Source organism: Girardinichthys multiradiatus, chromosome 4 (genome assembly GCF_021462225.1).
Source record: "Girardinichthys multiradiatus isolate DD_20200921_A chromosome 4, DD_fGirMul_XY1, whole genome shotgun sequence".
NCBI lineage: Eukaryota > Metazoa > Chordata > Actinopteri > Cyprinodontiformes > Goodeidae > Girardinichthys > Girardinichthys multiradiatus.
Genome location: NC_061797.1, coordinates 42,109,967 through 42,135,593, shown reverse-complemented (window position 1 = coordinate 42,135,593; position 25,627 = coordinate 42,109,967). Strand labels below are relative to the sequence as shown.

General features: G+C 38.6%; 3 protein-coding genes across 3 annotated transcripts in view; all 3 read left to right on the top strand.

Annotated features, from left to right (window-relative positions):
• Positions 1 to 645: 645 nt before the first annotated feature.
• On the top strand, positions 646 to 6,547 carry aph1b (APH1B gamma secretase subunit). The gene is made up of 6 exons (XM_047362751.1): positions 646 to 935; positions 2,994 to 3,164; positions 3,434 to 3,507; positions 3,848 to 3,970; positions 4,439 to 4,566; positions 5,501 to 6,547. Exons 1-6 carry the CDS (start codon positions 823 to 825, stop codon positions 5,666 to 5,668), a joined length of 777 nt encoding a protein of 258 aa, XP_047218707.1. The 5' UTR covers positions 646 to 822; the 3' UTR covers positions 5,669 to 6,547.
• A 4,645-nt stretch (positions 6,548 to 11,192) lies between these two features.
• LOC124866630 (uncharacterized protein DDB_G0271670-like) lies at positions 11,193 to 15,859 on the top strand. Its single transcript, XM_047362507.1, has 2 exons — positions 11,193 to 11,587; positions 13,469 to 15,859. Exon 2 carries the CDS (start codon positions 13,913 to 13,915, stop codon positions 15,857 to 15,859), a length of 1,947 nt encoding a protein of 648 aa, XP_047218463.1. The 5' UTR covers positions 11,193 to 11,587; positions 13,469 to 13,912.
• A 7,954-nt stretch (positions 15,860 to 23,813) lies between these two features.
• The window catches only part of otog (otogelin), an 84,915-nt gene continuing 83,101 nt past the window's right edge, over positions 23,814 to 25,627 (top strand). The window contains exons 1-3 of the mRNA XM_047362505.1: positions 23,814 to 23,844; positions 23,992 to 24,093; positions 25,404 to 25,561. Of these exons, the coding sequence (XP_047218461.1) occupies positions 23,814 to 23,844; positions 23,992 to 24,093; positions 25,404 to 25,561 (291 nt within the window). The remainder of the gene's footprint in view (positions 23,845 to 23,991; positions 24,094 to 25,403; positions 25,562 to 25,627) is intronic.

Genomic DNA, 25,627 nt, shown 5'->3' with positions numbered 1-25,627 from the left:
GGTTATTTATTAATGAACTTCGTATTTCAGTCATGCAGTAATAAATCAAATCTGCCTTCATGATTGTATAAATATTTTATATATTTAAATAGTTTTTCCGAAACAACAGAACATGTTATATTGGAGTGTCAGAAATATGAGCTTGAAAGAAGACATGAGAAGAAAATTTGAAAAGATTCAGAATCAGAATCAGAATCAGAAAAGCTTTATTGCCAAGTACGTTTTTGGACATACAAGGAATTTGTTTTGGCGTAGTCGGTGCAATACAATACAAATTAAACAGTATAAACATATCTACAATATAATATAAATAAAGAAAAGTTTAACCTAATAAACACATTGCAAAGGAAATTAAGGAGCAAGCATAAACAAATTATTATTCCACTACTCTTTTTTTTTTTTTTTTTTTCAAAAAAACGAAACTTATCAATAACAGTTGATAATATAGTGATTGGTAATATAGTAAAGACAGCCACACTTGAGACATTAAATCATCATGAACCACACTCCATGCCTGTTGGTGGCGTTATGCACACCTTCAGTATTTTTGCCAACGTCCAAAAATACCTGAAGAAGAAAAACATTTAAAAAAAAAAAAGAAAAAAAAGAAAAAAGAAAATAAATGTTTGTTTCTTTTCATGTCACGTGAGAGAACGTGACGTCATGACTACCTTGTGATACACTGAAGTGAAAATAGGAAGAGAATCAGCGACCAGACTACGCTGTAACCTGACAAAATCAAACACCAATCACTGTGGTTTCGCTGTGAACAGAACAGAACCAGGTTTTAGAGCCACCGGGCCCTTCATCTAACGAGCGAAAATGACGGCAGCGGTGTTTTTTGGCTGCACATTTATCGCCTTCGGCCCAGCCGTCTCCCTGTTCCTGTTTACCATCGCCCGGGAGCCGCTGAGGGTGATTTTCCTCATAGCAGGGTGGGAAAACATTTTATTTGAGGTTTGAGCTTGATGTCGGATGTGTCTGTTTGGTGGTGCAATAGTTTCAGGGTGATTTATATTAGATGACGAAATGAAATGTTAACAATCCGGCTAGCCGGCTAGCTCTTCTGGGTTGCTAATGATAGCTTTTGTTCACTTTCCGTTTAAATCCAAATACACGATGCTTTGCTTGTATTCACCTATACTAGTAAAAAACCCGTCACCTAGCGTTTGTTATGAGTATGATCAAACATTCATATTTACAACAAGAGATACACCAGTTTCTAAAAATCCAGGTATATAGAAGAAACAAGACTAGCTAACAGTTTGTCCGATATTTGAATTACGCCACCCCCAGGTTCTCCCTTTTATTCAAGTGCAAGCTATCTAACTGCGTCTATCTTAGCTGTGTATCATTTTGGTCCTTGATACTCAGTGTCTGTAGTCTCTAAACGTTTCTAGTGATCCATTCATTTCAGTAATGTGAAACATGCAGGACACGTTTCTCTAAGAACTTAATATGGGTAGGGGTAAGAAAACTAGGTTGTATGGGTTTTAAGTTGTTCTAGTTGCAGTGAACTTTAAAAAACAGGTTTACATCCTTTAACAACCCATATTGTAGCTATTGGAAAAGAATAACAATTAGCGAGTCGTTGTCTTTAGAAATAGCTTCAATGAAAAATGTAGAATATATTCCAATAATTATAAAAATGTCATAAATGATTGAATAAGAGTTCAGCAGATAGTTTTTCTTGTGATTGTATATTTTTCTTCAGTTAATTTTCTTGAGCTTGCGATCTGAGTTTTGGAAATGTCTAAATTATGAAGTACACTGACAGGCCTAACAAGGAGAACATTAATCAGAGAAGCAGACAGGAAGCCCACGGTATCTCTGGAGGAAAAAAAGGAAAGACTGTGAAGGAATGCCCCAAAAAGGCATGTTTACAGTTTGCCTCAAGCCATGTGGTGATGCAGCAGATATCTGGAAGAAGGTGATCTGATCAGATAAAACCAAAATGTAACTTCTTGGCTTAATAGCAAAAAAGCTTTTGCAGAAAACTGACACTGCACATCACCCAGAACACAACATCCCAGTAGCGCTGCTGGGTTTTCTTAGATAGAAAAACTTTTTATCCAATTTCGATAAAATAACTGAATCTGACTGCACTGTTCAATGGTTAGGATTAATAGGAATGTATGTACCTGACTGTTGTGAAGTGCCTTGAGACAACATGTTGTGAATTGGCGCTATATAAATAAAATTGAATTGAATTGAATTGAAACATGGTGGTGACAGCATCATGCTGTGGAGACATTTTTCTTTAGCAGGGACTGGGAACAAGGTCAGAGTTGATTTGAAGATAGATGGATTTAAATAAACGGCAAAACTGGAGGAAAATCGGCTGTAGGTAGTTAAAGACTGAAAAATGAGGTGGAGGTTTATCTTCCAGCTGGACGACTAAAGATACAGCCTGAGCTCCAATGAAATGGTTTAGATCAAAACTTATTCATGTGTGAGACCTAAATCATCTGTAAAATTAATAAGCACAGACACTCTCCCTCCATCTTGACTGAGCATGAGTTATTTTGCAAATAAGAATGTACAGAAATTCTTTAGATGTAAAGCCTGAAAGACTAGCAGGTGTAATTTCTGCCAATTTCTTTGGGTCTGAAATGTAACCGAATCAGTAGGCTTGCTTTAGAGTTGCGAGTTGAATCTTATCACCTACTAGGCCACAGCTGTTTGAAGATTTTACATTAATCTTGTAGCACTCGGAGATCTGCCTGGTGTCATGTGTGTCACACTCACATCCTTTATCAGCTCAGTATCATCAGGCTTAGAAAAAAAAAAGTGATCCTAACTTATCAGTCAGAAGACACTGTATTGATTAGGAACCTCAAAATTCTGCCTCTTTACTTGAAATGAAGGAACTCACATGTGGCATGTCCGGGGCAAACATTAATACCTGCTTCTGGAATTTTCTGAATTCTCAAAGAATTGATTAAAAACCTAAAATCTTCTCAACTTTCATATATACTTTTTTTTTTTTTCAGAGCGTTTTTCTGGCTAGTGTCGCTGCTGCTGGCCTCCCTGGTGTGGTTCATCTCAGTCCAGATCAGTAATAAGGAGAGTGCATCGCAGCAGAAGGGTCTGCTCATCTTTGGTGTAGTGCTGTCAGTCCTGCTGCAGGAAACATTCCGCTTTGCTTACTACAAACTGCTCAAGTAAGCGGCTTTGGTGTCTTGTCACCACACTGACATCATTCTATGTTAATGTTTTTAGGGAACAACATTTTCCTACTTGATTCTCTATAAAAATCTTAGCTTGTTCTATAGTTTCCCAGCATGTTTATGAACATATTCATGAATTGTATATGTCTCAGTCTCACTGTTACATCTAAGCTTTCATTCACTGGCATTATTTCTCATTCATTATTCTGTTTACAGAACCCAAAGTAAGAGAAAACATAAAACTAAATAGTTTTTTCCTTCAGGAAAGCAAACGAAGGCCTCCTTGCGCTGAGTCAAGAGGAAACGATGCCAATATCCATACGACAGCTCGCCTATGGTACGGATCAGCTGCTCCTCACATTGGTACTCCTAGATTCAGTCAGAAGCGGGTTAGGTTAAACTTTTAAAAACAAAAAAAAGTTTAAAACAGTTTTAAGAAATTGTTCAAAATTATCTATATTTTTTCTGATTTGTCATCCTGTCCTTATAATTAACACTGACTACAGTGTGTACCTGTGGACGCTGCCAAATAGGGACGGGGTCAAACTGTATCATTTGATTGTTTGTTTGCATTTGTTGGTTAAATCTCTGAATAATTTCATTTTAACAAGAGAGAAGTCTTGATTTATTTGATTGCCAGAGAGCTTTTAAAGCATTGTTACTGTTGTTTGTCTCAGTGTCTGGCCTTGGCTTTGGCTTTATGAGCGGAGCATTCTCTGTGGTCAACATCCTGGCTGATTCTGTGGGGCCAGGGACCATAGGCATCCACGGTGACTCTCAACACTACTTCCTGTCCTCAGGTACCTTTTCCGAAAGGGTCTTTCATAGATTGGTTATTTATTTGTTTGTGGTACACACTATACTGTGTAAGGCATTCAAATCCCCTTTCTAGACTCTGAAATCTGCATTGTTAACAGAAAACACTAAAACCGTTCATCACATAGAAAATCACAAAGATGACATTCAGATTTGTTTTTCTTACTTGATCTTTTTGGTTTTATTACAGAAATTGTAGTCATTTTATAGAAAAATGGCATCAAAAATGCCATTGCTCACTATTCAGGATGTTTAACTGAAGCTAATTATGATTTGTATTTTTAATAACCTCCACCTGTAAAAAAAAAAGAGGTTTCGAAGTATATGCGAGTACTCTAACATCATTTGATATGATTCAAGACTAATAAAACGAGCAACTATAGAGAGGAAACTTAGCACTCTTTAATGCTGCTATCCTCTCCCCATTTCTCTTTTGAAATTCCTTACTTTAGCCTTCATGACCATGGCCATCATCCTGCTTCACATGTTCTGGGGTGTCGTCTTCTTCGATGGCTGTGAGAAGCAGCGCTGGTTGGCGGTAGCTGCTGTCGTCATCAGTCACCTCGTGGTGTCCTGCTTGGTGAGTAACTTTCTTTTAGTCCAGAGGAACTGGACTGAATTTCCTTGCGATGGTCACATGTTAAATAAATGACAAGGATATGCTGTCAGCCAGATTTACGCACTTGTTGTTTGTCATTAAGGGTTTTTTGAATTTTGTTGGATTATTCTGGACTATTAATGTATTGTTGAGATTTGTTTGATCATTCAAGCTTAAAACGTTTGGCATTTTCACAAGACAGCTTTTCAATCTTCCTGCTTGATGGCTAGACAGCTTATTTTGGGCTCATCAGTTAATGCCATTAGGAAAATATCATGTTACCTGTAGCATAAGGACATCCGACCAGAATATTTGTTACATATTGTCACAAAGTTTAACGTGCAGATGGAATGATCTGATTTGGACTTAATTTGGTACAATATGTAGACCAGTTATGGGTTTTTAAAGAAGAAGCTGGCACTTCTAAAGGAGGTTTTGAAGCCTCCAACAGTCAGTCTAAAACAGGGGTGTCCAAGTCCAGCTATCAAGAGCTACTATCCTGCAACTTTGGGATGCATCCCTTCTCCAACTCTTGAGATAAAGCAGAAACAGTGATGGTCCCAGAAAGCATCCTTGTGGAGCACTTTCAGATGACTAACAAATGATTCGAGATATTGTAAAACATATTGCGTACATGTTTCCCAAATTAGACCATTCTGCTATTGTAACATTGGATCAGCTGCGCAGGCCGCCTGAGTGTAACAATCTTTGATTTGGTTTGAGAAGAGTTTGTGTCAAAAGTAAGGACTAGATTCGCAAAACACTTTATTGTTTTCGCCTATATTTTTATGTAGAGAATTGTAACATCTGATCGTAATATCTCATAGGGTTAAATTGAAATCTCCGCTTAGTAAAGAATAATCATAAATTTAAAGGAAAAACTAAATGTAATAATTCAAACTTTGTGTCTCTGCAGACCTTCCAGAACCCACAGTACATTTCCAGCCTGGTTCCCACCTACATAATCATGTTCTCAATGGGTATTTGGGCATTTTACACGGCTGGAGGCTCCCTCAGGAACCTCAAACTCTGCCTCACCTGCAAAGACAAGGACTTCCTGCTGGCCAACCACCGGCCCAGATAACGCTGCGAGCTCAGGAGTTTACAGAACTCAGTCCAAAGATCTCAACGTTCATAAACACACACATACACACACACACACACTGAACGTTTTTAATTAGCTGTTTCACATGGGAGCTTAAAAGCAAAGGTTTTTGGAGAAACAAAGGTGAGTCATGTCAGGTCAGTGTCGGCCTTTTCCCCCTGACTTTTCCTGCTGACGTTGTAGAAGATATTCTCTGACAACACTTAGATTCTGCTCAAATAAAAAACACTGAAAACGTCATCTGACAGATGTGTGATCTGAATTTGCAGGGCTCTCATTTTGAAAAACTTTTGTATATAAGGAGACATTTCTGAAAACCACGATTCTGTTAGGATGCCTTTGAGCTGAAATGAAGACATGGTTGGTATTTAGTTTTAACTTGGTTATGTTGAGCTCTTTAGACTGATTTCATTTTACTAGCTTGGGGTGGCTGGTCTTCATCCTCCATTCTTGGCCTACAGTCCAAACTGGAGAGAAGAATGTGCTGAAACGGTTTCCTTTCAGAATAGCTGTTGGTTTAGGAATGTTTTATGTTTATATAAACTCAAATGCAACAAAGTGTTTACTCTGTGATCTTTTGAAAGTTCACATTCATCTGCTCTTTTTTTTTTTTTGTTTTGTTTTAGTGTCAAATTTCTCACACTGAATGTTTTTTCATTGCACTTGCTTTTATGTTGATTACCTTTATGTACAGTTTGTGAAAATTGAATTCTGAAGTGTAATACAAATGGGATGGAAGTTAGAATAAGATGCAAGTTATGCATGTTTAGCTGGCTTGAGTCCATGAGAGAATCACATTTGAACAGGTGGAAAACCTGATGGGTACAAACCTGCAAGAATAAATTTGGTTATGTTCAATCTTTTGTCAGCTCTTTCAAAGATCTTTGCAGATTTGTTAAAATAATAGGTTTTTGTTTGGCATAAATTAAAATAATGTTCTGAACTAACAGAAAATGAGTTTCTGGAGGCTGTGTGGGGCAGCAGTCTAAATTGAACTGAACAAATGAAGACAGAGCTGAAACTTTTGTTACTAGTGCTTTTCATTTTTGCCTCAGTGAAATTAACATCATGCTGAGATGTTACATAAGGCAAGGAGTAATCTGAAAGCATCTAAAAAAAATGTTAACAATCCTATATTTACATCCAAGTCAGACCATTTGAATGCTAGTGTCCTTTCTGAATTTATACGTTTTGGAAATGTCCTCTGGGATACACCACAAAGCGTGCATTCTCCGTTACCTCTTCCATGACTGCATCAAACTTGTGTGGCAAGATCATCCTGGCAACATATCAGGGTTAACATCAACAAATGGTAGCCTGGCAGCAACAGTGGTAGCCATCTGGAAGCAGTGGGAGTGTGTGCACTGCATCCTGACACTGTTTTGGCTCCAGCTAAAAGGATTTTGCCAAGCAGCTAAAACAGACAAGCCACACCCTCTAGTCATCCCCAGGTCCCTTGCACATAGAAGTAAGTATGCCCTGCCCTTCGAGTACCATATAGGGGTCCCTGCTGGGAAAAAGTGCACACACCTCCAAATTGCACTTATACTGTAGACTGTTTTTTGTGAACAAAATTATTTCACCAAGCAGCTGAATTTAACAAAATTCTCTAACACTACTTCCTGTTCTCTAAAATATTAAAAAATCTGTGCAGGGTTTAGGTCATTTTCTGCTACAGAGCTCTTAGGTAAGGAGAAGAACTCACACCTCTAAATTACACATATAGACTGATGTTTGACCAAAAGGATTTCACCAAGCAAAAATAATCAAACCATGTTCAGACTGGTTGCACATAAAGACAAGTATGCCATACAACCCTCTGAAATGGGACACCTAAAAATTGCACATATAGATGTTTTTTTTTTTTTTAGACCAAAAGGGTTTTACCAAGCCTCTACAACAAAAACTCTGGCTCTCTGGAAATGAAAAACAGACAGTGCCATTTTCAGGTCCCTTGTACATAGAGATCTGTATGGCCTGCACATTTCGTGGCATAAGACTCCCAACTGAGCGGATGTCTGTGCACCCTCCAAATTGAACCGAAACAGGGAATTTGTACGTCTTTCAGGCTGCAGTTCAAATAGAAAATGAGTTTGACCTACCTGTTAAAGAGAAGCCCTGGCAACATATTTAATGAAGAGAGAGAAAGGAGGAGAAGATGGAAAGAGCTTCAGGATTTTATTTTACAGCAGCTGCAGCACAACACAAAATAAACTGCTGCAGTCCAGTTGCTTTTGGTTTCATAGGGGCTTAGTCTTAATCCAGTGAGAAGGTGGTGGGGTAAGATTCTAATGGAAAACCATTGACAATTAGTCCAGTTTTGTATAATTATAATAAGGTCATAATCGTTTGACCATTAAATGCCAGTAAGTAGAAACTTGTCTAATAAACACCAGTCTGCATCAAATCTTTCCTGACATAATCTCTCAACCTAAACAAGCAAGGGGTGACTCCATCAATCACACGTGGGAGCAGCTCATGTGACACATGCAGGATTGGTAAACACTAACGAACATAATAATTAGTAGAACAAAGTGTGGCATACAGTTGAAGTTGCAGTGAATATTTGTTGCTGCAATGGTTTGGGACCTAGGCCTTCACCAGAAAGACAATTGAGATCAGTGTTACTACAGAAATGTTGTAGCAATATACATTTTTGAGTTCAATGGCATGTTTCTGTCTACTTATTTGGATTCATTCATCTTTTTCAAATGCAGATTTTTGCTAAAATAGAAATGCAAAGATGGAATTCAGGTCATATGGAAGTAAATAGTTAATTATGTCCAATTTCCTTTAGTAATATCCATCCCTGCAGGACAAACTAGGCAGTTATATAGTAGTATGTTTTTTGTGTTTTATGTCTAAGGTATATAATGAACCCAAAGTCTAAATGCTCCAGTTTTCCATAATACAATCAAGCTACAAAGCGAGTTTATGTGAAATTAAGAGACAGTGGCCTTCAACGTTATATCAGTCGTTTAATGTTGCCGCCAGATTTTGTCATTCCTCTGTACCCCGGCTGCTCTCCTCAGGTCCCCTTTCCATTTATGAAAGCAGACACCTCCTGGCTTGACCGCACAAAGCCCGAGAGGTCTCTGAGGGCTTCAGTCAGTCAATGGCCTTTTTACCCACACAGACAGACTGACTGACAGACACAGGAAGTGTTTCCTCTGCCGAAAACCACACTTTCACATGCAAATGCAGGTCTTTGCCACTGGTGACACAGGGGTCACGCTGGTAATATTTCAAGCGTAACGTCTGAGGTTTCTGTTACCATTTAGATCCTAAAAAGGTCAAGCCAGATGGAGCGTCATCAAGCAAAAAGGGTATGAGAATAATACTTAAAAATACTGCATACCTAAACTTTTCTATATTAGTTGCACAAATTCAAGGTAATTTATATAACCAGTTGTTAAAGAAACAAGGCTACGTGACACAGAGAAAAAAATCCAAAGCCCAGGTGGGAGAAAAATGATTTTATTAAAAAGACTTAACCAGTAGAAGAAGCACTATTTATTTTATTTATTTATTATAATTGATGTGATTACATAATACAAACACAAATGTGGAAATGATGAAATATTTGATATAAAAATAGATATTAGAATTATATAATTTTTGTTTGTTTTGTTATCTCTATCTTTTTTTCACATCTAGTAATTCTATTTCATGAGCCATAATGATCAGTTCCAAGATAATTTAAACGACTTTGTAGACATTAATTCTTTGTGTATTTAGTTAGTGATTCATTTTATATTCATTTAATGTATATAAAAGTTTTATTTAAATTACCACACATAAATACTTATTCATTTATTTGTTGGTTTTGGCACTTGGGCTTCAGCTACTTTCCTCACCTGTTTATAATCTAGAATGCTGTATCAAAATATTAATCAATTGGCCACTAGAAGGCGCTGGCTGCTTTTGAAAGCACAGTAAACACCTGAGGAAAATTTGAACCTAGTTCGCAATATTTCAGAGAGGTTACAGAAACAAATAAAAACATTTGATTTGCAATTGATCATTTCTGTGACTGCATATACCATTTTCCCCGACATTTAGGAATTTTACGTCTGATAATGACTGCGGGTTAGATGTGGCCCCGCCCACCCGCGCATATTTTATGCTAATGACCAGGTGCAGCGGTTCTTGAGGCGCGCGGCGGACCCCTGGAGGGTGAACCGATGGGGCAGCGCGTGGAGTCCAGTCGGAGGGTTTTTACCAGGTGATGCTGTCCAGACCTGTCTGATTCACTGACCGGATCAGGAATGGATCCCGATTTATTTATACGCAGCTGGAAGAGGCCGTTTCACTTATTAATAACTGTGTATGTGATCCTCATTTATCAAGGTGAGTCTCGCCTGCAGCTGGATGCAGCTGGGAGACATTTATTTAGAAAAGTGTAAAATAATTAACCTAATAGCTCAGGATTTCAATACGCAGCTTAGGGTTTTTATTCATTTTTAAACTATTTAGATGGTCTTGTTTTATTTTATTTATGCATGACTTGTGATTATCATTATTTTTTTATTTCAGCGCATCTTTCCAGGGGTGTTGAGAGATTGAATGTCTCAAACTGGGAGGCATTAAATAAGTGAGTTATTTATTATAAATGCGTTGCTTTTAAGTGTGTTCTGATTTAACTTTAAAAATGTATTTTAAATGGCCTTTTTATTTGTTAATCTGAAGTGCTCGTTAATGCAGGCTGACATTTTGAAATGTAATAGAAAATCGAAACTTAATTGAAAAATGTATTTGTTGTTACTTCTTGAGTGTAACTGTTTGATGATCAAAAAAGTAAATAATGTAGAATACGGAATACTGAAAAAATACAACTGACAGTTTTCACTATTTTATGATCCTTCAATTGATTATTTGGCTGATAATTACGCATATTTTGAACAAAAAAAAACCCTCTGGTATTAGTTGTTTTGTTTTTTTGTTTGTTGCATGGTGGGATGGTTCCTGGGTTGGTGGTGGGTTTCTGCTGTCTGGGGAGGGGGGGGAGCTTCAGCAACAGGAACAAACCTCTCCTTGTTCTCTGTGTCCCAGCAGCGGGAGCAGCAGGATAAAGCATCAGAAATGGGACACCGCTTCCCAGGGAGGGCAGGTAGGCTGCTGCATTGATCACTGATGCTGATGGAGCTACTTGGAGCGGCAAACACACAGTCACAGATCACAGAGAAATCAGCATAGCTCTCATCTTCAGAAAGGACATTTTCAATGCTTGCTTAGAGATGTGCTGTATTATACGAATGCGTCTTCCATGTATAAATTTTAAGTTTTTTTATTTATACACTCAGCTAAGGCTAAACAATATTAAGAGTTTAAAGTTAAAATTAAAAAACCTTATAGCTGTTTCCATTGTTAATATTTACAATAATGTAAAAGTATTCCAACTTTATTTTGGCATTTTACACAAACCATATACATAATTAGGGAAACAAAATTATACATGGTTTGAATTTGTTTTACAACTAAAAAGTTAAAAAGTATGGTTTGATTTGTGTCCAGCCCTAATTGCATTCAGAAGTTACTTAAGTAGTAAATAGAATCCATCTTTGCGTAACCTAATCTTAGTCTAAATTCAGCTGTTCTGTGAAGGCCTCAGAGGTTTGTTAGAGGACATCATGGAGCAGAGCAGACAGGTCAGGGAGAAGGTTGTGGAGAGGTTTAAAGCAGGGTTAGGTTCTACAACAATAACCCCAGCCTAGAACATTTGACAGAACTCTGTTTAATCCGTCATCTGAACTTGGAAAGAGGATGTGGCAACTGTAGACCTACCAAGACGTGGATGTCCACCTAAACTGACATTCCAGGCAAAGAGAGGGTTAAGAAGGGAAGCAGCCAAGATGGTTATGAAAATTCTGAAGGGCAGTTCAGAAATGCACAGCTCAGGTGGGTGAATCTGTTAATAGGACAACTATGCGCATATATGTTCTTTATGGAAGAGTGGCAAAAAGTGAGCCATTACCCAAACTTGGAAAATTATAAACAAAGTCAATATATGTTCATACTGGTCAGGACTTTGTAGAAACTCAATTTCTCTACATGGTCTTTGAGTTCTTAGATTCACAAGTGATCTAAAAGAATAATGGGACAATTTTGTGCTTGCATAATAGTCTCAGAAGCTGCAGATATCCATAGCTCACAGGGGAACTAACTTTTTCACCCACATGCAAAAGGGTATGTGTGCCAAAAAACTAACATCCCACTGAGCACATCTTCATACTGGAGGCAGCCTTAGGCTGTGAGGACATTTTTACTCAACATTAAAAGAGAAGCTAGTCAGGGTTGAGGGTAAGATGGATGGAGCAAAAACTGACTGGGGTAGATGTTCACCTTAACGAGAAAAACATATAGTCAGAGCTTTAATATTTATGTATTAGACCATCCCAGTCAAAGTTCTCAAATAAATGCAGTTAAAAATTTCAATCCCTCTTGGGAGAGGATGATAGAGACTTTCAGTTGTAGTTACACTGACAGGTGTTCTCCAAAGTGTTTACTCAGAGGGGATGAATACAAATGCACACCATACGTTGCTGATTTTTATTCGTAAAACATCTAAAAAAACATGCATCCTTTTCCTTCCGCTTCACAATTATGCCCTGCTTTCTTGATCTATCATGTAAAATACTAATGTTCAGAAACGTTTGGTTTAATGTGACAAAATGTGACAATATTCAAGGAGTATAAATGCTTTCACAAGTTACTGTAAAGATCTTTACTGTAGACATATTTACATTTTTATATTCTAATAAGAACAGGCAAATAGTGTACATTAAATGGCCATGTACAGTGCCTGAAGTGGCGTGATGCTAAGGTAAAGTTGTTCCACAGTGACGTTTGTTCTTTAGCTTGTAGACATGCGAGTGTGTCCCAACAGCACTTTTCAGTAGCTGCTCTGTTGTCTCGCTCCTCCTCCACCGGAGCTGCTATCTGGTCTCCGTTTTGTCTGGCGTCCCCTCAGAACAAGGAGGCGTGAAAATCCGGTCAAAACTATGGGAGCTCATAAATGCACAATGCAATTAGTAGCAACAGATCACAGGTCAAAAGCTCTTTTACTTCAATTTAGATCTTTGAGCTGAACTCAAAACTACCACGTGAGATGAAAGCCTCTTTTTTCAGGGCTTAGGTATCGAGTGAGACTCAAACTGTTAGAACAAGGTGGCCCAGTGGTTTATGAAAGCAAGCTTGCTAAAAATCTTTCCAAACCAAATCTGATACTTTGCATTTTCAACCTCTGACAAAGTTAATCCTGAAGTGTTGTTGTTGTTTCCCTGGAGGTAGTTATGATATGACGCCTCTTGGCTACCAGAATCAAAGTAAATGCAAAGAACAATTCACCACACCAAAAACATCCCATGATTACAAATTTCACATGAACAGACATCACACATCTGATTATGCCCCGAAATGGAGAGAGAGGTTCAGATAACCTGGATGAAAAAGCTGTATCACAGAATCATTGACAAAGGTCGCTTCGCCTTTTAAGCCTCCTCTTTCCCAAACCTTCTTTTGTTCCATCTTCCCCGCTCTCCTTGGGCAATATAACTCAGAGAGGAATATTTCCCCAACAGCACATCTGTAAGGAAGTAGAGGAGATAATTTGATTGCATATTTACTGATAAATATAAGAGCTCAGTTTGTTTCACAATTATATGTTTAGGTCTAATTTACAGAAAAAATGTAATGATTCAAAATTGTATTTATAACTTATGACTAAGTGGTAGCAATTATTGTATGACACACATAATGATTTAGTTTCTCTCCTTGAAGGACCTCCACTCAGCCACTTCTGCTTTAGAAACAAACTCTTCAGCCTTGAGGCGATCACCGGTAAATGGGACGGTTGCATCCGACTTCACGTCTGCCAGGATAGAGAAGTCACAAAACGACCTATTGAGCCAAAGCCTTAACCAGTCGTCTGTATCCACGAAGGAATCTAGTCAATCATCCTCAAGAACAGTTCCTGACAGCCAGGATCTAGACAGCAATACACAAAATGACACCCATCCATCCCTTCAGTCATTAACAGAGAATAGACAATCTAACCATTCCCAAACCACCACAGTACCAACCACGCGATCAGTTACAACCATACAATTACAGCTCAACACAACCTCACCTAATCTATTACCAACTAAGACTGCACAACTGGATGAATCACAAACAGACCTATCAGCAATCCAACCCACAACAACTAGTCAATCAATAAAAAAGATGGAGCAGACCCGCAAATCATCACGTAGCACTAAACCGCCCAGTCAATCTTTAACTGAGACTGCACCATCAAACCAATTACAAACCAAATCTGGTCAGTCAACTACTTTAATTGCACAGTACAGCCAGTCAGAAGTTAGCCCAGTACCACTCACTCAACAAAAGAGGGCAACAGCATCAACCAGCCAAACAACTAAACCAGTCCAATCCCAAACCAACCTAGCATCAGCCAGTCAGTCACCAACAACCAGCCAGTCTCAAGACATCATGGGACAAGCAAGTCAATCAGGACGCACCACAGAGAAGATCAGTCACTCACCAAGCAACACAATTTCAGCTGATTCATCATCAACAACAGCTTCACCATTCAGCTATTCAGATGTCAGCCCAGTACCACCATTTGAACAACGGTCCACAACAGCATTAATCAGCCAAACGACTGAGACAACTCAGGCAGAGGAAAACCAAACCGATCTAGTTTCAAGTATCCAGTCACAAACAACCACCCAGTCAATAATAAGTATGGAACTAACTAGTCAATCAGCAGGCACCACAACAGAAATTAAGTCAACTAGCAGCACAACTTTGTCTGGTAAAGCACCAACTGAGACTGTAAAAACCAGCCAATCAGAGGTCAAACAACTGACAACCACAACATCTACCAGCCAATCAACAGACAGCTCACTGCAAACAAGCATGTCAATGTCAACCACAGAACCATCTAGCCAACTGTCAACCACTGAAGTGATTTCAGAACAACAAACAACCACTGTTATGTCAGTTAGTCAAACATCTGACATTACAGAATACCAACCACCATATTGGACAAGTAAAGAAAACCAAACACCCAATAACATGACACCACCCAGTTGGATGCACAACAAAGGTGGACCATCTAGCCAACCACCAGCCGCCAAAGCATCAGCCAATCAATCACCCATCACAACAACCCGAAACAGCAAATCAACAACTTCCAGAGAACAAGCAAACCAGTTGTCAACCAACAGTGCATCAGTCAATAAAGGAACGGGTGTTGTTACAATGCCAACTGGACAAACACCAAGTAGCGCAGCAGTAGAAAGGCAGGCCCTAGATAGATTAACACAAACCAGCCAGTCTCCAACTACTGCAGCCCCACCTAATCAGTCTCTAACCACACCAGTAATGTCCAAATCATCTGAAAGTAACACACCATCCAGTTCAAGGCCAACCAAAACAACAGATCTCAAACAATCCCAATCACCACACAGTGCAACTGCACCAGTTCAACTTGTAAAAAAGACAAAGCACTCTAGTCAGCAAATAGAGAGTACAATAACACCTAAAAAGTCATTAGGCAGTTCCCCAAAAGAAAAACAAAAACCTGCTAAAGCACCATCCAGAAAGTCAGCACCTAAAAAGACAGGGTCTAACCATACACCAATAAGCACAACAAAATCTGGACTATCATTGAAGAGCACAGAGCCTGTTAGCCAAACACCAGTCAGTAAATCACCTCCCAGGATCTTATATTCAGTGGGAAGTACAACAAAATCAACCCAGTTGTCATCCAGCCAAACACCTCTGAGCCCGTCAGCAACTTCATCAAACCCAACAATTCAGTCCTTTCTCACAACTACATTTGCTAATCAATCTCCAGCTACTTTAGTTCCAGCTGATAAATCAATGACAGGTTCAGCAACTTTGCAGCACACATCTCAAAATCTGATATTGAATAATCATACCCTGCTGAAGTTGGTAAACACAGACCAGTCACTGAATGGATCTTTATCACCTAAGCAACTGACATATGGTTCAACAACATCGGGAAACTCAGTCAGCAGAGCCTTTTCACCAAATGATCATCCAGTTAATGTCTCGCAGCTCACCAGGCAGGCAAAGGAAGCCCTGAAGTCATTGAAACATAGAATTTCAGGTAAGATTGCAAAGGTTTGGAAGAAAGTGTGAATTAATGTTTTCAAAAATACCTAAAGTACCTAAAAACTAATTTAAGCTATGTTACCCTGAGAAATGTTGATTTTCATCATCATATCAACACGTTTTCTTACAGTAGACTATAAGTAGAAAATTACTTTATTTTTTTGATTGTCAAAGTTGGTGAGAAATGTCTCTGTCATAAGTATGAGTTGATGCTTAACCAATATAAAAGGTCCACCATGGCCATCGTCACTTTTTACCACAAATGAAATCTTTTTACTGTTAAAATCTACGAGACACAAGATTTGTTTATATTTAAGCAATCCATCTTGCATTGTAAACAATGACCAACATGCACATAAGTTTGTCAAAAAATTATGTCATTACTTCTTGGGCTGAAACAATCTATTTTGCATTTTACATGAAAAACCTCTTTTGTCTGTAAATATGGTCTATCCAGATCTTCTCAAATGGCATAGTTTTCTCTTAAGCATTGTTTATGTTTTTACAAATGTTTTGCACAATATCAACATGCAACAAAATGCATTATCACTTTATTTATTTATTTAAACAGTGCATTATTAAAATGCCATGTTAGAGTCTGAAAGAGAGCACATAGAGTAAGTCACAGTAAAAGCTCAGTCAATTGCCATGTCTAGGAGAGAGAAATGGTTAAACACTGAAAGACAGGGCCATGTGAATCATCGGTAGAGGGTGAGCATTACGTTTTTGCCAGCAGAAGCTTGGACGATGCCCCTCTCCATAAAGGTGTCACAGGTAGACACAGAGTCAGGCCACGTGTAGCTTCTAGGAAAAGAAAAGAGAGAACAAAGCTAAAAGCTGAAATAACAGCAAATAAATGCAAAATTGGAGAGTAGTGTGAGAATGTAGCGAAGAGGGTGAAAGTGGTCATTATGTCCTCCAACAGCCTAAGCCTATAGCAGCATAACTACAGGATACAGCTCAGGATAACCTAAGCCACTCTAACTATAAGCTTTATCAAAAAGGAAAGTTTTAAGCCTAGCCTTAAAAGTAGACAGTTCAATTCAATTCAATTCAGTTTTATTTATATAGTGCCAATTCACAACACATGTTGTCTCAAGGCACTTCACAACAGTCAGGTACATACATTCCAATTAATCCTAACAATTGAACAGTGCAGTCGGAGTTAACTTTTTATTCGAATTGGATAAAAATTTTTCTATCTAAGGAAACCCAGCAAATTGCATCCAGTCAGTGACTTGCAGCATTCCCTCCTCCCGGATGAGCATGTAGAGACTGGACAGTCACTGGCGTTGACTTTGCAGCAATCCCTCATACTGAACATGCATGTAGCGACAGCGGAGAGGAAAAACTCCCTTTTAACAGGAAGAAACCTCCAGCAGAACCAGGCTCAGTGTGAGCGGCCATCTGCCACGAGCGACTGGGGGTTTGAGAGAACAGAGCAGAGACACAAAGAGAACAAAGAAGCACTGATCCAGAAGTACTTTCTATGGGAAGGAAAAGTAAATGTTAATGGATGTAGCGCCTTTAGTCGTTTCACCTAGAAAGAAAGAACAGATAAACTCTGAGCCAGTTTTCAAGGTTAGAGTCTGAAAGAGAGCACATATAATTAGTTACAGTAAAAGCTCAGTCAATTTCCATGTCTAGGAGAGAGAAAGGGTTAAACACTAAAAGACAGGGCTATGTGGATCATCGGTAGAGGGTGAGCATTAAGTTGTTGCCAGCGGAAGCTCGGACAATTCCCCTCTCTAGAAAGGTGTCACAGGCAGACACAGAGCCTGGCCAGGTGTAGCTTCTAGGAAGAGAAAAGAGAGAACAAGGTTAAAAGCTGAAATAACAGCAAACAATGCAAAATTGGAGAGTAGTGTGAGAATGTAGCGAAGAGGGTGAAAGTGGTCGTTATGTCCTCCAGCAGCCTAAGCCTATAGCAGCATAACTACACAGATAGTTTCAGTTCAGATTATTTAGTTAAACGGCGCTTATTTACAACATTGTCGTCTCAAGGCACCTCACAAAGGGTCCCACTGATGGTCATTGTTATACTAAAAACCACAAGGATTGGGATACCTCCCTCTGTCAGACTGATTATAACCATTGGAAAAGAGAAGGGGTCATACCGGTAGCAGAAATGGAGGGTGTGTTTGCACCTCAACCATAACTGAGCCAGTTTAGGCTAAACCTGACTCCCCCTTACTGCAACCAACAGGGAGGGAAGAAGACGGAGGTACAAAACAAGGAAGATAGCTCAGGATAAACTAAGCCACTCTAACTATAAGCTTTATCAAAAGGAAAGTTTTAAGCCTACCCTTAAAAGTAGACAGGGTGTCTGCCTCACGGACTAAAGCTAGGAGCTGGTTCCACAGGAGAGGAGCCTGATAACTAAAGGATCTGCCTCCCATTCTACTTCTAGAGACTATAGGAACCACCAGTAAACCTGCAGTCTGAGAATGAAGTGATCTGTTAAGAACATATGGAACAATCAGATCTCTAATGTATGTTGGAGCTAGATCATTAAGGGCTTTATATGTGAGGAGGAGAATTTTAAATTCTATTCTGGACTTAACAGGGAGCCAATGAAGGGAAGCTAAAATAGGAGAAATATGATCTCTCTTTTTAATTTTCATCAGAACTCTTGCTGCAGCATTTTGAATCAGCTGAAGGCTTTTAACTGTATTTTGTGGACATCCTGATAGTAACGAATTACAATAGTCCAGCCTTGAAGTAACAAATGCATGGACTAGTTTTTCAGCGTCACTCCTAGATAGGATATTTCTAATTTTGGCAATGTTCCGGAGATGAAAGAAGGAAATCCTAGAAACCTGTTTAATATGGGATTTAAATGACATGTCCTGGTCAAAAATAACACCAAGGTTTTTTACTTTATTATCAGAGGTCAATTTAATGCCATCCAGGTTAAGTGATTGACTAAGCAGTTTCTTTTTTAAAGACTCCGGTCCAAAGACGACAACTTCTGTTTTGTCTGAATTTAGAAGCAAAAAATTTAACGTCATCCAAGTTTTTATATCTTCAAGACATGCTTGTAGTCTATCTAACTGGTTGGGCTCATCAGGATTTATGGATAAGTAAAGCTGAGTATCATCAGCGTAACAGTGAAAATGTATCCTATGCTGCCTAATAATTTGACCTATTGGAAGCATATATATGGTAAAGAGAATTGGCCCAAGTACTGAGCCCTGTGGTACTCCACAATTAACCCTGGAGTTTAAAGATGATTTATCATTTACATGAACAAACTGGAATCTGTCAGACAGATAAGATTTAAACCAGCCTAGCGCTGTTCCCCTGATCCCTACAGCATATTCCAGCCTTTCTAAGAAAATTTTGTGATTGACTGTATCAAATGCAGCACTGAGATCTAACAGAACCAGAACAGACACAAGTCCATTATCTGAGGCCATAAGATTATCATTAGTGACTTTCAGCAGAGCTGTTTCAGTGCTATGATGAACTCTGAAACCTGACTGAAACTCTTCAAACAGGTCATTGCTGTATAAATGCTCACACATTTGATTAGCAACAATTTTCTCAAGTATTTTAGATAAGAATGGCAGATTGGATATAGGTCTGTAATTTTTCAAGTCATCTCGATCAAGCGAAGGTTTCTTAAGTAAAGGTTTAATTACAGCTAACTTAAAAGCCTGTGGTACATATCCATTTACTAAAGATAGATTACTCATATCTAAAATGGGGCTGGTAATCAGAGGGAACACTTCCTTAAATAATTTGGTTGGGATTGGGTCTAACATACAAGTTGAAGGTTTAGATGAAGCTAATATTTCTGATAACTCAGGAAGCTTCACAGGATCAAAACAGTCCAAACACAAATCAGGTTCTGCAGTTATTTCCAATGTTGTCTCACTTGCTGAGGATGAAGTAATCATCTTCGGGAGTATGTCAAAGATTTTCTTTTTAATAGAATCAATTTTATTTAAGAAGAATCCCATAAAGTCATGGCTGCTAAGAGCTAAGGGAATGGATGGCTCAACAGAGCTATGACTCTGTGTAAGTTTAGCAACTGTACTAAAGAGAAACCTAGGATTATTCTTGTTCTCTTCTATTAATGATGAGAAATAAGCTGTTCTAGCTTGGCGAAGTGTCTTTTTATACAACAGTAGGCTATTTTTCCAGATTAAGTAGGAATCCTCTAGGTGTGTAGAATGCCATTTCCTCTCCAATTTTCTAACATTGTGCTTTAAAGTACGCAGCTCTGAATTAAACCAAGGAGCTAGCCTCTTATTAATGATTACCTTCTTTTTCAAGGGGGCTGCATTGTCTAATGCATCACGCAATGATGAAGAAACACTATGAACAAAAGAATCAATTTGTGAAGGGGCAGAAACAGAAGTATTGCCCTCCACTGTGCTTTTCAGTGATAATGAGGAAATTAAAAGTGGAACAGATTCTTTAAAGGTTGTTACAGCATCGCCTGATAATGATCTACTATAATGAAATTTTCTTTCAGGTGTGGAGTACTCGGTTAAATTAAACTCAAAGGTTATTAAGAAATGGTCAGACAGGACAGGGTTATGAGATAATATTGTTATGTCTTTACACTCAATGCCATATGTCAGCACAAGGTCCAGAGAATGAAGACAAAGGTGGGTAGGTTTGTTAATGTTTTGATCAAAGCCAATTGAGTCTAAGATAGCATTAAACGCTATATTTAGGCTATCATTTTCAGCGTCTACATGAATGTTAAAATCCCCCACTATAATAACTTTATCTGTATTTAACACTAAATCAGATAAAAGGTCTGAAAACTGATCTAAAAATTGAGAGTAAGGGCCTGGTGGACGGTACAAAACAACACACAGAAGATGTTTTAGTGCTTTGCAATTTGGATGAGGAAAACTAAGGATGAAATATTCAAAAGAGTTGTAGCTATTGATTGGTCTGGGGCTAATCAATAAATCAGGCTGAAAGATGGTTGCTACTCCTCCTCCTCGCCCAGTAATTTGAGGAATATGAAAATTTAAATAATTAGTAGGAGTTGACTCATTTATAGTAACATAATCCTCTTGCTGCAGCCAGGTTTCTCCATCAGTTTGTCCATCTAGTGCCCACTGATGGCCATTCTTATACTAAAAACCACAGCGATTGGGATACCTCTCTCTGTCAGACTGATTATAACCATTGGAAAAGAGAAGGGGTCATACAAGTAGCAGAAATGGAGGGTGTGTTTGCACCTCAACCATAACTGAGCCGGTTTAGGCTAAACCTGAGTCCCCCTTACTCCATCCAACAGGGAGGGAAGAAGATGGAGGTAAAAAATAAGGAAGATAGCTCAGGATAACCTAAGCCACTCTAACTATAAGCTTTATCAAAAAGGAAAGTTTTAAGCCTACCCTTAAAAGTAGACAGGGTGTCTGCCTCACGGACCAAAACCGGGAGCTGATTCCACAGGAGAGAAGCCTGATAACTAAAGGATCTGCCTCCCATTTTACTTCTAGAGACTCTAGGAACCACCAGTAAACCTGCAGTCTGAGAATCCAGTTTGCATTACTAATAATCGATAGCTGCATCCCTAATTATTTAAAAATATAAAAACAAAAAAAATGCTTCAAAATCCAATTTCCTCTGCTAGCTTTTTATTTCTGGTAACAGTCTGTCTTGTGTATCTTTAGCTTTCTAATGTAAGAAACTGTTGTCCAACTTTGACCAGAAATCTTTGCAAAATATATAGATGTGTTTGAAAAAAAAAAAACAGTAACAAAAGCGAATACATTTGCTTAACTTATATATATATATATATATATATATATATATATATATATATATATATATATATATATATATATAGTTTTGGTGTACTGACCTGTCTGTATTTCTCCTAAGAAACCTAAAAATATTACAAAGTGTTGGACAAATTTAAATAAGAATCAAGTGTTATTCTAAACTGTGCTTTATTATATTAAAGAATAAGCGACATTAGATCAATATGGCCTTCTCTTTTAGACATTTATGTGTTAGACGTTTTTCTTGAAACATATGTTACTCGTCATTAGGATCCTTAAACAGTGGCCAACTTTATACAGGTCCTTCTCAAAATATTAGCATATTGTGATAAAGTTCATTATTTTCCATAATGTCATGATGAAAATTTAACATTCATATATTTTAGATTCATTGCACACTAACTGAAATATTTCAGGTCTTTTATTGTCTTAATACGGATGATTTTGGCATACAGCTCATGAAAACCCAAAATTCCTATCTCACAAAATTAGCATATCATTAAAAGGGTCTCTAAACGAGCTATGAACCTAATCATCTGAATCAACGAGTTAACTCTAAACACCTGGAAAAGATTCCTGGGGCCTTTAAAACTCCCAGCCTGGTTCATCACTCAAAACCCCAATCATGGGTAAGACTGCCGACCTGACTGCTGTCCAGAAGGCCACTATTGACACCCTCAAGCAAGAGGGTAAGACACAGAAAGACATTTCTGTACGAATAGGCTGTTCCCAGAGTGCTGTATCAAGGCACCTCAGTGGGAAGTCTGTGGGAAGGAAAAAGTGTGGCAGAAAACGCTGCACAACGAGAAGAGGTGAACGGACCCTGAGGAAGATTGTGGAGAAGGGCCGATTCCGGACCTTGGGGGACCTGCGGAAGCAGTGGACTGAGTGTGGAGTAGAAACATCCAGAGCCACCGTGCACAGGTGTGTGCAGGAAATGGGCTACAGGTGCCGCATTCCCCAGACCTGGCTACAGAGAAGCAGCACTGGACTGTTGCTCAGTGGTCCAAAGTACTTTTTTCGGATGAAAGCAAATTCTGCATGTCATTCGGAAATCAAGGTGCCAGAGTCTGGAGGAAGACTGGGGAGAAGGAAATGCCAAAATGCCAGAAGTCCAGTGTCAAGTACCCACAGTCAGTGATGGTCCGGGGTGTCGTGTCAGCTGCTGGTGTTGGTCCACTGTGTTTTATCAAGGGCAGGGTCAATGCAGCTAGCTATCAGGAGATTTTGGAGCACTTCATGCTTCCATCTGCTGAAAAGCTTTATGGAGATGAAGATTTCATTTTTCAGCACGACCTGGCACCTGCTCACAGTGCCAAAACCACTGGTAAATGGTTTACTGACCATGGTATCACTGTGCTCAATTGGCCTGCCAACTCTCCTGACCTGAACCCCATAGAGAATCTGTGGGATATTGTGAAGAGAACGTTGAGAGACTCAAGACCCAACACTCTGGATGAGCTAAAGGCCGCTATCGAAGCATCCTGGGCCTCCATAAGACCTCAGCAGTGCCACAGGCTGATTGCCTCCATGCCACGCCGCATTGAAGCAGTCATTTCTGCCAAAGGATTCCCGACCAAGTATTGAGTGCATAACTGTACATTATTATTTGAAGGTTGACGTTTTTTGTATTAAAAACACTTTTCTTTTATTGGTCGGATGAAATATGCTAATTCTGTGAGATAGGAATTTTGGGTTTTCATGAGCTGTATGCCACAATCATCCGTATTAAGACAATAAAAGACCTGAAATATTTCAGTTAGTGTGCAATGAATCTAAAATATATGAATGTTAAATTTTCATCATGACATTATGGAAAATAATGAACTTTATCACAATATGCTAATATTTTAAGAAGGACCTGTAGTTTGTGATGAAACTAAATTTCTTTAATGCAGCTCTATTTAAATTTTTCCAATGTTGATCTTTATGAACCTTTTATTGTTATTTAAAGACTTTGTGGCTTCAGTGACAGATGAAGCGTCAGTGTTACCTTCCGTTCACAGAAAGGACAGAAGGAAAATAGCTTTCATCTGATTTAACAACCTCAGGTGATCTCCATTGTCCCTTTTATCATACCAATGCTTTTGTGCACGATGTGCTTGACTGACCAGAGAAAGCAAAATCCCACATAGCAGATAGTGTTAATGCAAGCTGAGGGGACCATCTTTGGTGGTCTGTGGTGTATTCATTGACTAGAATGTTAACTGATGCTCAGTAGGCCCATGGAAGTTTTAACAGATGGGGTGGAGATGGGTAATCTGTTATAGTTCCAGTACACATATAGGAGATTGTGTATATATCTAATATGTTGTGCAAAACAAAAGGAGAAGCAATCCCCTTTAAGTGTCTGTATTCCAACTGGCTGCATGGTAATTCTTCTGTTTTACCATTCTCTCTCAGGGGAGCCATGTGAGTATCCCTGCCTTAATGGAGGACAGTGCATCTTATCGGAGTCATGTGACTGCAGCTTGTTTCAGGCCACTGGACACAGATGCCAGACAGGTGACCTCAGACGTCATGCCACATACTGTAGATGTCTCCAAATTCACTGAATTCAGTTCAAGTATATTTATCTTCAGCTTAACCAAGTTACACAGAACAACAAAATATTAAAGTCAGTTTGGTATTGGAAAATATAAGGAGTAACTCTTTTCTCCTTTTCATAAAGAATTTGTACATAAAACCCTCATTCTCTCTGTTTAGACACTGAGAATTTAACATACATTTCACATAATTTTACTTTTCATAGCTTGAGCCAGGTTCATATGAATGAGTTCACATTAATGTATGCAGATCACATATACCAAGTTAAAAGACCTTCTGTCTTATTAGTTTAGGTTTATATGAAACTCAGAGGTTTTTGGTCTCTTATTGATGTATTCTTTGTTTATTTAAAAATATGAATTAGTGTAAAACATACACTATAAAGTATTTCTCTGCCTACATTCACATGCACATTCACTTAGATAACATCCTAATTCTTAATCTATTAGGTCCAATTTGTTGATGGACCCACCGTTGCCTCAATAGCTACTTTAACTATTCTGTAAACATCTTCCACAAGGTTTAAATTACATCTGCTTTTTGCAGTGGCAGTAAAACAAGCCCATGTCATTGCACCACCATGTTGAACTGTTGGTACACTTTGATCACATTGGCTACTTTAAAAATTTGTCTTGTCTTTTTGGCCAAATGGCTCAGTCTTTTTTGTGCTCGGCACCCCTAAGACTATGGTGATGTATAACTGGGTTCACTGTAGACAGTGACATTGGTGTTCATCCTCTAGTTTTATGACAGCCTGGACCCTTTTGGTTTCTGGGTTCCTCCTGAGCATCCTAACAAACGTCCTTTCATCTGTGGAGGATAATTTGCCCCAGATTGATTAAAAATTGCACACTACAGGATGTTCCAACTGGCCAATAATCAAAAACACAAACTTGTTTCAGAACTGATAAAGCAGGCTAACATTAAGTTTCCAAAATGACCCCAACAAAGAGGTGACACAATAATATAACCATTGTTTCAGCTGATGATCTTGAATCCTCTAGCTATTTAGAAAATGTCTCCAAAAGTATGTTGTCACAGGTTTTATGATCAATTACAAAATTTCTCTGGTGGGTCTATTCCTTTATTTCATCCTATGGTGTTTAAAGAAAAGGCTCAGTAACCTTGTGCATCATGATCCTGCTTTTAAAATTGGTTTAGTTATACATTATATAATAATTTTACCCCATTTTTCCAGAATTTACTCTGCTCTTATACATCATTATATCAAGCTCATTAAATTTTTATATTTCATATATATTGCCTAGTTCCAAATCTTGGCTTTGAGAGAGAGATGACCTGTAGGACATGGGGCCAGTACAACTTTGAGACCTTTGACGGTCTTTACTTCTACTTCCCTGGCCGATGCACATACACGTTGCTGAAAGACTGTGAGGAAACCACCCAAGCCAGCATTGTTGTCCAGGTTAGTTCAGTCTAAACAAATCCTGCTGACATTGAGAAGCTGAAACGCTTTTTTTTTGGCTCATTG